The following is a 9844-nucleotide window of genomic DNA, read 5'->3' as shown; positions in this document are numbered from 1 at the left end:
GTGTCGTTTGACTTGGAGTCCTTTATTTTATTGATGATAATTTAGGTTGGCTATTTATTTCATTGGTTTGTTGCTAACAGGATGTCCCCAATATTCACCTGGGCTCCTGTATTCTCTTGTATTCTTCCTATTTTAGACTTTATTTTGACATTTTGTAGTTTGTTTTTGATGTACTGTCCTCCTTCGCTTAATTTATATTTTATAGTATATAAACTAAATAATGTATACACTATGGGATGAAACTAAACTACAAACAGGAGGTGTGGCGCCCCCTGGTGGTGAAGTGTTGCACCAACAGGGCTTTTCTGCCTCGGTAAAGTAGACGTGGCAGTGACGTCGGTGCCGGAAACTACCCGGATCGGAACTTTAACTCCTGGGTGTTGATTAGTTTAAACCAGAAACGTCGAGGTGCTCCCGACATATGATGTAATATCGATTCAAGTAAGTAAGAACTGGTCGTTTTGGTGTTTTTTAAATAATATTTAACCTCACGTGGTTACTTTAGGTCGAATTTAACAAAGGTAGAGCAGGAGAGACCGTACGGGAAGCCCGGCTAGCTCTCTGAAGCTAACAGTTAGCTTGTGTGTTAGCCGGTCAGGCCGTGATCAGCTGTGTGTCGTGATGAACGGCCTTTACCCACACAGAGTCGGTCCAGACACGCATTGTTACCTCGCGGTATGTGTGTTTAACTCACCTGTGGCCTTACTTGTGAGCTGTGGCAGTTATATACTGTCTGATTATTGTGATTTAGTCGATCTCTTAGTTGTTGGTGTCAGAGAACCCTGCTGTTAGCTAACAGTACCGACTATCTAACGTAACATCAAATTGTGTTTATTCATCAGTTACATTTCAAACTGTCAACTAACAAGTTGTCTTGACACGTCTGTTCCCGTCGCTGCAGACATGTGTGTACATATGCCCATGAAGGAAACCCCGCCTTGGATGTGAGTTTTTGGGAGGTCTTCCTATTAAATCATCACACCGGACCAGAAGAAGAAAAAGGTGACCCCGGTGGTTTCTGCAATCTAGAGCCGGCTGGTGACCCTTTACCGGCGGCAAGATGACGTGCCGTGACCGGACCCTCGAGTTCCAGTCAGCCTGTAAATCTCTCCAGGGCAGACCGGTACGTTGACTCATCGCAGCACAAACACGGATCACTTCATGTAAAATAAGCCCCAACATGTAAATCACAATAGTTTTTAGTTGCTCCGATTTGGTGACTTTTGCTTTTGGTTCCTTGTTTACTTCTCTCTCTGTGTCTAGTTTTTGTTCCATATTGAAATAGTCTCTTTGGGTCAAGTGAAGCACACGTAGGTGTTCTTGTTGTCTTCCTTCAGTCGTGTTTCGAGCCTATTTTACTGTAAATCCCACATGATTGATGAAGCATATGTTTTCCAATCTCTAAAATAGCGATGAAAGGAAAATACCAGAGATGTGTTTGGGGTAGTCTGTCTGAATGTTACACTCGGTGCATATTGTGTCACAGTTATTTGTCCAAGGGGATTCTTATCAAACTTGCTTGTTTATGTTATTTGACAAAATGGTGGTATTGGCCAATTTGTGTTTTTAAATCCTTAAATGTCACCATTGGTATCATCCTCAATAATCCATTGTCAGATGGACTTTAACCAGAAGTTACCAGTCGACACCATAAACATGTTGGTTAATTCCCTGTCACTTGATCAATTGATTACTCTCAAATCAATGTTGAGGATTTCTGTAGCCATGTTTTCACAGTTACTGCTCAGCCTCTTGTTTTACTGTTTCTCTCTCTACGTCTCCTGACAGAATGGAGTCCAGCCCAGTAAACCGACTCTCAGCGCGCTCAGGCAGCGCAGTGACTTCACAGTTATGGCCAAGTAAGTTCCTCATAGTCTGTCTTCTCACGTGTATCACCAGCTCATACATGTTTGCTAAATGTACTTGTTCTTTTATGGTGATTTTGGGTGTTGCCTTATTTGCTTTCGCATATTATTACCTCCGCATCCTTATTGCATAAAGATTGAGAAGATTGAAATACATTTTTAGTGGAGAAGCTGGTTCAGGGTTAGTTTGGCGGAGCAAAGCACAAAGACTGTGTGCAGGGAGACACGGAGCACAGAGATAAAGTTGATATAATCGTCTTTCCTGTAGGAATGCAAAGACGCGTATTACATTTTAATTAAAATTGTTGTAGTACTCCTTTTAGTATGTGCATGACAAAGAAAGCTACATTTTTGTTTGTTTGTTTCCTTCTAGGAGAATTGGAAAAGACTTGAGCAATACATTTGCCAAACTGGAAAAGCTCACTATATGTAAGTGTTCCTTTAATATTATTTTAACGTAAATCATTCATTTTGGTGTCATGTTGTTAAAAGTGCTGATTCTAAATGCTGTTCTTATAATGTTTTAGTGGCAAAAAGAAAATCTCTGTTTGACGACAAGGCCGTGGAGATCGAGGAGCTAACGTACATCATTAAACAAGTGAGTTGACTTGTTAAATTCCCATGAAATGTGGTTTTGCAAACATGTGCATTGTTTGTATATTATCTGTGTTATCTTGTAAAACTATACGCCCTGTTTTCTATCTCTGGTGTTTTTAGGACATCAACAGTCTAAACAAACAGATTGCACAGCTGCAGGACTTGGTGAGGTCCCGCGCAGCTCCAGGTGGCCGACACATCCAAACCCACTCAAACACCATAGTGGTGTCATTACAGGTAAATTCAATACGGGCCAATTCATACTATATTGTATGTGCATCGAGTACAAGTGGCCTTTTACGGCCAATGTTTTTATTGATTTAAAATATTCTTGGTTATCAACATTTTTGTGTTTTTGTTTTTTTTCTTGAACCTTTTAATCATGTGCTTTTGTTCATACACAATTAAATAGAGGAAAGTGCATACTTTAAAAAATAGTTAACAATAAGATAGTGTTGTATGTCATATAAAATGGCATCAGAAAATGTTTCTAGAATTCTCTGTAACAAATGTACCGGCTGTGTCTTTTGTTGTCTACAGTCCAAACTGGCTTCAATGTCCAATGACTTCAAGTCAGTCCTAGAAGTCAGAACAGAGGTGAGAGATGTTTGTCTTACTTCTATCATTTATCAAGGCAGACGATACTAAAAAAATGTTTGAATCGGGTCCCGTCGTGTTTACCTCCTCCATCATTTGTCCCTTTTCCTGCAGAACCTGAAGCAGCAGCGCAGCAGGAGAGAGCAGTTCTCACAGCCCCCGGTCTCGTCTTCTCCTCTGATGGCCAACAACTTCAGTGAGTCCGTCCACGTCTTAGCGTCACACTTGTTGTCACTCACTAGGATTGTTTCTATTGTCTCGCGGTAAAGTAACGGCACCAGCAGGTAAACACAGCATGATGCTGCGGCTTCATAAAGGGGCGTGTTCACTCTTTACTGATTATTGTTTGTGGGAAAAGTTTAGCCTCAGCCACATTTTGTGCTGATTAAACACTTAATGCAGCTCATTCAAATCACAACCTAAACATTATCCCTTAAAGCACAGATGAGGGTGAAAGGTAAACGTTTCTTACTAACTGGTGTAACCTTAACATGGAGCACAAATGATATCCTGTTATAACCTCTTCATCTAACAAAAAGAGTAATGGAGTGAACACACCTTTTATTGAGTATTGGTTTTGGCTCAGAGGCAATAATCGTCATGTCTGGCTCCTGCTCAGTTTACCTTTTTTTTAAAACAAATAGCCAAATGTTGTCCTTTAGCGAGCTCAGATGCTTCCTCTGGGGCGTTTACACTGCCAGTGAAATGTTTATGAACAAGCTTTATTTCAGCGTTTTTGGTAAAACCTCCAACATTGTGCTCACTGTCGATATCCTACAATATATTCTAGGTGGCGAATTGATGTGTGAATTAAAAATGTTTAATATCTTATTTTTGAAATAACCAACAACGAATTGAAAATGAGTTTGGTTATTATCGCTGTAATTTGCAGACATTAGAGTATAAGAGTCTTTAACTGGTTGACCTGTCCAGTGCACCTTTTAATAATATAAATATTATACTATGTATATGATGATTAAAGTGGTTGCAAGAAAACAGGTACTTGAATAGAAATGTTTACATCTTTGGAACACGTGTGGAGGCAGATTTGCTCATAATTGCCTGTTAATTTAAATGCATCCTGACTGTATGTAGAGAGAGACTTTGACTGGCAGTGTACTTTCCTAACAGCTGTTGTGATTGGGAACTGATCTAAGTCCTTGTGAATGATTTTATTATTGTATTTGGTCATCTATAATGCAAAAATTAAAAAATATTTTAGGGAGCCGCAAAAAAGGGGCCCAGGAGCCGCATGCAGCTCGTGAGCAGCGCAATGGTTACCGGGGCAATACAACCTCAAATTTAAAAGGTATTTCCCGGGAACGCTTGACTCTCCCAGCGGGTATAAACTAGCTACTCTATGTGCCCGCTGTTCTTTCTGTTTTCCCCCTCTACCACTGAGGATCTCTGTCTGATCTTGTTCAACACGTGTGTGTTTTGCTTGTTGTCTCCCTTCAGAGAGCTCGGTCCTGATGCAGGATGAGTCCAGGAGTATGGGCGACGTAGCCATCGATATGGACTCTCAGACCAATCCCTTGCAACTCCAGCTTATTGATGAGCAGGTAGACTGTCGGTGCATATTCGTCAAAGTCAGGCACACGGAAAGGATTGTGTGCGTTTTAACTGTGTTGTGGCCCTTTTTGAGATCTTGCTTGCTGTGCCGTTGCAGGACTCGTACATCCAGAGCCGTGCAGACACCATGCAGAACATCGAGAGCACCATTGTGGAGCTGGGCTCTATATTCCAGCAGCTGGCACACATGGTCAAGGAGCAAGAGGAGACCATCCAGAGGTTAGACGGGGCAAGAATTGGGGGGAGTCGAGCGAGCGAACTAGCAATTATCCCAAAATGTTAAACTACTCTTTTCATAAACAAGCAAAAAGGGAATTGGAAACTGTGAGTAAATAAGTGGTGCTAGAATTTGGATGGTGACTATCTTAAATGATTTCATGCAGAATTCAGCTGCTTGTGATCAATTTACATTGACATCTTTCACTAAATAGACTCGTATAGGAATATATATATGATAAAGGAACTCTGAGTCACATATATAACTTGACATTTATCTCCAGAACCGACTGATCTGATAGAAAAAGTATGATTGTTAAGATAATTAGCATCTGTTTAACAACTGAACCTCCTGTCGTCCTTCTCTCACAGGATCGACGCTAACGTGGAGGACACCCAGCTCAACGTGGAGTCCGCCCACACAGAGATCCTCAAATACTTCCAGTCAGTCTCCTCCAACCGCTGGCTGATGATCAAGATCTTTCTCGTCCTCGTGGTCTTCTTCATCATCTTTGTTGTCTTCTTCGCTTGAAGAAAAGAGAAGCAGCTGAGAGGAGGGGGAAAGCACATCGTATGAGGGGGAAGTGAAACTAAAGCTGGACTAAGACGACGCATTTGAAGGACAGACTTCACTTTCAAAGTGACACTTTGATGGAGGCCTGGGAGCCGCTCAGATTAACACAGACTATTCCCAAGCCACGGACTCATGATCTTAATTCGACAATTCAGTGAAGAATGAAGATGTCGAATTCTGTCCAAATGAAAGAATAAATTATCTTAAATCCCCACCTTGTATAGAGAGAGAGAGAGAGAGAGCAACAAGTTGCTCAGTATTGTACTTTGACCAATTATTCATAAACATTTAATCAAAATGGCTATAATTTAATGGTTTGATTCTGCAAACTGTCTTTTTAACTATGGTTTACTTGTTTACCCATGTCATCCCATGTCATCTATTATTATGATTATGATGATTATCATAATTATCTTAATGATCATATTATTTCAAAGCCAAACCACAGAGCTGGAGTTCATCCTCACATCATTTTGCTTCTTTACTTACCTATTATTGAAGAGCATGCTGTGCCCCGTCTTTATCAACAATTCATTACTTAATTATATTTTTTTTAATTCTGTTATGTTTTCAAAGTTTATTTGCCAAATGGGTACTCGTATAGAACTGTGACACAGTACGAAGACACGCATTGTGCATTTCGTGTCCTGAAGGCACCAGAGGTTCCAGTTGCAGACGGCTGAAGGGACTGTCACTGCTGTCATTCAGATACAAGCTGTACGAAATCACAAGATGTGTCACGAGACTGTTTTCTATGAAATGGTTTGGTTGTTGGCCTTCAGGCAGGTTGAAAAAGTTTAAACCTTGCATGTTGAGTGCTGCGGAAAGATTTCAGCACGAGTGAAGTACCCGAAGGGTCCAGGTTTGACATCAGAGCTTATGAAGGGGTTCGGCTGGTTGTGAAGGCTTCTAATGAAGTGACTCAATCAGCCAGATGCCCTGGAAGTGTCTGTTTGGATGCCACTGTTGTAGTTGCTTCCCCTCTTAATCTTTCTAAACGTATCGGATGTTACTATAAATGACCATAGCTTTTTAAAAAGAACGAGAAAACATTCTTCCTGTTTTTTCCCCTGTCTGTTCTTTTTTTAGCCAAATGCCTTGACTTCAGTGTATAAAGTGCAAATAGTGATAACGATGTATTAATAAGAAAGTGCATAATAATAAAATGATAACGGGGCGCTGGCGTTCACGGCTGAGACTTTCTTGGGATAAGAGGATTAGTCAGCAGTGATATAATTAGCCATGCTGGGAGGCTAAGATTAGCTAACAGACGTGCTAAGCAGGTGCAGCTTTGTGTGACATATTCAACATATTTACACCAGAAAGACAGATTGTACTTATATTTATTTACAGGCCCCAGACATATTTACATATAAATATTTAACCTTCTCAACCACAATAAAGTGATAAAGGTCCTTGTATCTTTCATTCCTTTTGTAGAAAGGCTTCTAGACTTAAAAAATGTAGACATAACTGATATAAATGGGCAAAACTGCAAGAGTCACATTTAGTCTCAAATGCTTCATAACTATCTAAACAAAAAAAATCTTTGTGGGGGAAAAAACGTTTGAACCGCTTAGAAATAATGACAACACTGTATATTTCCCCAAATACATATCATATTCACAATAAAAAAAGATTAGATGATTCTAGATTCTATTTCCTGCTTGATAGATAAACTATGACGGTACTCGATGACCGACAGGTGATCTGGAGCCAAACTGTGACTGCCGACCATCCCCCAATCTACTGCAAATAACAGCTGTCCTGTCTGTTGCGTAACATGTTTTTAAAGGGTCGGTTCATAAAACATATTATTCATCAGCAGCTTTTTGTTTTTAAGGATACCTGAAGCATGTGAAGGTCAGCCACGCAAGAGATTCTACCCAACTAAACCCCATGCAGCACATTTTAGTCATTAACCATGCTAGTGGTGTGACTATTTATATCTATATCACAACAACTAAAGGATGGATTGCAGACATTCATGGTCCCCAGACGGTGTATCCTCATGACTTTGATGATCCTCTGACATTTCCTCTAGCCAACCAGAAGGTTGACGTTTGTGGTTTTGAGGGAGATGACTTGATAAATATTGAACATATTCATGTTCCCCTCAGGATGAATTTGTATTCACTTCCATCCATGCTAGCACGACTTTAGACTCTCTGTCATGTTGCTGTCAGCACATATAAATCCTAATCACATGTTTCAGAATCTTACAACCAAAACAGACTTCAAGTTCATTAGTAATTAGACAGGTTTCCTGAAAGTGAAGAAATCATTCTAAGCTCACTCTGTAGACTTATCTTCTCCTTTAGAAATTATTTGGAATGAGAAAAAAACTCTCCTCCCCATATTTACATGCAGCTGACCCATCTCTCCCTACCTTCCCTCCTTCTCTTCCTCCTCATTTTCTCCCCCTATCAGAACTTCTCTATAGGTCCTGTCCCTCCCACCATCCTCTCTGCATTGTCTCTCCCCTGACTCTTTCACCCCTGGGCACTCTGCTCCATCGGGCTGATCTCCGGCATGCTCCTGCTCCTTCCCTTCCTCGCCCTGGCCTTGATGGCCTCCTCCTCCCCTTCTCCATCCTCCTCCTCGTCGGACCAATCCACCTGCTGCTCCAGATTCCCCCTGGAGCCTCTCGTGTTGCTGCCCCTGAAGAGCTGACCCGAGCGGAACTTGCTGCGGAAGTTAACAAAAGACAGGCTCTTGCTGCGCTGCTGCTTCTCAAAGACGCCGCCGTCTTGCGTCTGCATGTCTTCATTTCCGTTCACCTCGTCCATGCACTCGCGGAGCACTGAGCGAAACAGCCGGGGGACCTCTTGAACCTCAGGCTCCATCTGCGACACCAGCCTCCTGAACCTGCAGTGGGAGCGACAGCTGTGATTATATGAACAGCCTGATATGAAATAACACAAGCATTTACAAAGCACTTTACAGTCAAGACAAAACAAAACAGAAACAGAAGAGAAGGCCGTTGTAGCCCTAAGAATGGAGGTGCCACCGCCACCAAGTGGGCAGTGGAATCCCTCGCTACGGCCCTGTTAGGAAATGAACCCTGATGACACTGGTGCTGGAAGAGGGATAACATAAAACCAGTACAGTGTTAATAAATAATAGAAAATGAAAGTGAACTAATTGATTCAAAGACTAATCCTTTCAGCTTTAGACCTTCGTAATGCAAAAGCGGCAACAAAAAAGCTGGTGCTTGAGCACTGTTTAATATCTCTGGTTGTGATATCATGTCGAGTCATCTCTTAGATAAAGAATGGGTCTGGATCTGAGAGTAGCTTCCTTGCCTACTCTGCCCATTTAGTTTCTTCTATGTCCAACTCTCTCTCTGTGTCCCTGTCTGTCTCACCTGACGATCAGAGGGCCACACTGTGCAGGAGGGACCTTGACACAGAGGTCCTGCAGCTCCAGCAGGTCGTTGGGTGTCAGCTCGTAGGGCTGTGGGGTCGGGGCGGTGGCCAGCCAGCTGTAGTCAGCTGTGGAGGAGGAGCTGCGACGGCGGCGTCGACCCTCCGTCGCCCGCTCCAAACGGATGCGTTCAGTGCGCTTCACCATGGCCCCCAGCTCTAACATCAGAGTATTGGTGACCAACTCCTCAGAGCTGCGCTGGCCGGCCACTTTGGGCTCAAGGGAGAAAACAGCTGACCAAGGAAACATCTGGGTGAGAAGGACAGAAGAAAGGAAACAGTTATTAACATTTGGAGACCATTATATATATAACAGCACTCAGTCTGTAGAAGAATTGTTTTACATTTTGGATACAAATGTTTTTAGATGTGGGGACTTAATCATGGCTACTGTAGTTCTTTAGAGAATGTAAGCTTCCATAATCACACAGAAATCTCAGAAACACTGTATAACCTTCACGCCAGACAAATCTTATCATCAGTACAGTTTGTTCAAGTAAAACAGGACTCACAATCATGTGAGGGGCAAACAACTGATACAGCTGATTAATACAAACCACGTCTTCTTAGGAAGAATGTTATCACTTGTTATTCTCTTGCCCTAAATGCTCTCATGGAAGTTTAATTCTTGTCTTACCGTCATGGAACTGGGTTTACGAAGCTGCAGTGTATTGTTGTCAGACAGAAATCCACCTGTTGCCTGGTAAAGCCTCTGTTAGCAGCCAGATGAACAGCAGGTCTCCATGAGCTTGTGACATTCAAAAAGGGTAAAACTCCTCGGACTCCAGCTGGTGGCACACAGCTACCTGACTGCCTTGCTACCTTTGACGGTCCTAGGCAGACAGGGTGTGTACTTCAGCGAGGAGCCCCGTGGACTGTGTGTGTGAGTTTGGGATTGAGAATAAATGTAATCCTGTATTAATAATGAGCGAGTGATGAGAGGAGCTTACCTCACATGAGCGTACACCTGGGCGAGTATGGTGTGTGTGTTGGTGTGT

At 42.2% G+C, this 9844-nt stretch overlaps 2 protein-coding genes across 3 annotated transcripts; one reads left to right on the top strand and one right to left on the bottom strand.

Moving 5' to 3' along the window:
• Window positions 1-343: 343 nt before the first annotated feature.
• Window positions 344-6598, top strand: stx5a (syntaxin 5A). 2 transcript variants are annotated; one of them, XM_079167735.1, is made up of 12 exons: window positions 344-441; window positions 902-1123; window positions 1789-1859; window positions 2239-2294; window positions 2393-2463; window positions 2583-2699; window positions 3003-3059; window positions 3174-3255; window positions 4282-4368; window positions 4518-4621; window positions 4729-4850; window positions 5220-6598. In XM_079167735.1, the coding sequence occupies exons 2-12, from the start codon at window positions 1061-1063 to the stop codon at window positions 5377-5379; spliced, it is 990 nt and encodes a 329-aa protein (XP_079023861.1). In that variant the 5' UTR covers window positions 344-441; window positions 902-1060; the 3' UTR covers window positions 5380-6598. The 2 variants fall into 2 exon arrangements, with proteins under 2 accessions (XP_079023861.1, XP_079023862.1); XM_079167736.1 differs by lacking the exon at window positions 4282-4368.
• Window positions 6599-7913: 1315 nt separating this feature from the next.
• On the bottom strand, window positions 7914-9096 carry LOC306701720 (protein RD3; the record flags this gene model as incomplete). Its single annotated transcript, XM_079167111.1, has 2 exons — window positions 7914-8289; window positions 8789-9096. The coding sequence occupies 2 exons, from the start codon at window positions 9094-9096 to the stop codon at window positions 7914-7916; spliced, it is 684 nt and encodes a 227-aa protein (XP_079023237.1).
• Window positions 9097-9844: the final 748 nt, after the last annotated feature.

This window comes from Pholis gunnellus, assembly GCF_910591455.1.
Source record: "Pholis gunnellus genome assembly, chromosome: 10".
Lineage (NCBI taxonomy): Eukaryota > Metazoa > Chordata > Actinopteri > Perciformes > Pholidae > Pholis > Pholis gunnellus.
This window is presented reverse-complemented; position numbering and strand designations above follow the sequence as displayed.

Coding starts and splice junctions, on each gene's coding strand:
- stx5a (XM_079167735.1), top strand. CDS start 1,061: ATGACGTGCCGTGACCGGACCCTCGAGTTCCAGTCAGCCTGTAAATCT. Junction 2,700..3,002: donor CCATAGTGGTGTCATTACAG/GTAAATTCAATA, acceptor TGTTGTCTACAG/TCCAAACTGGCTTCAATGTC. Junction 3,256..4,281: donor TCTGATGGCCAACAACTTCA/GTGAGTCCGTCC, acceptor AAAATATTTTAG/GGAGCCGCAAAAAAGGGGCC.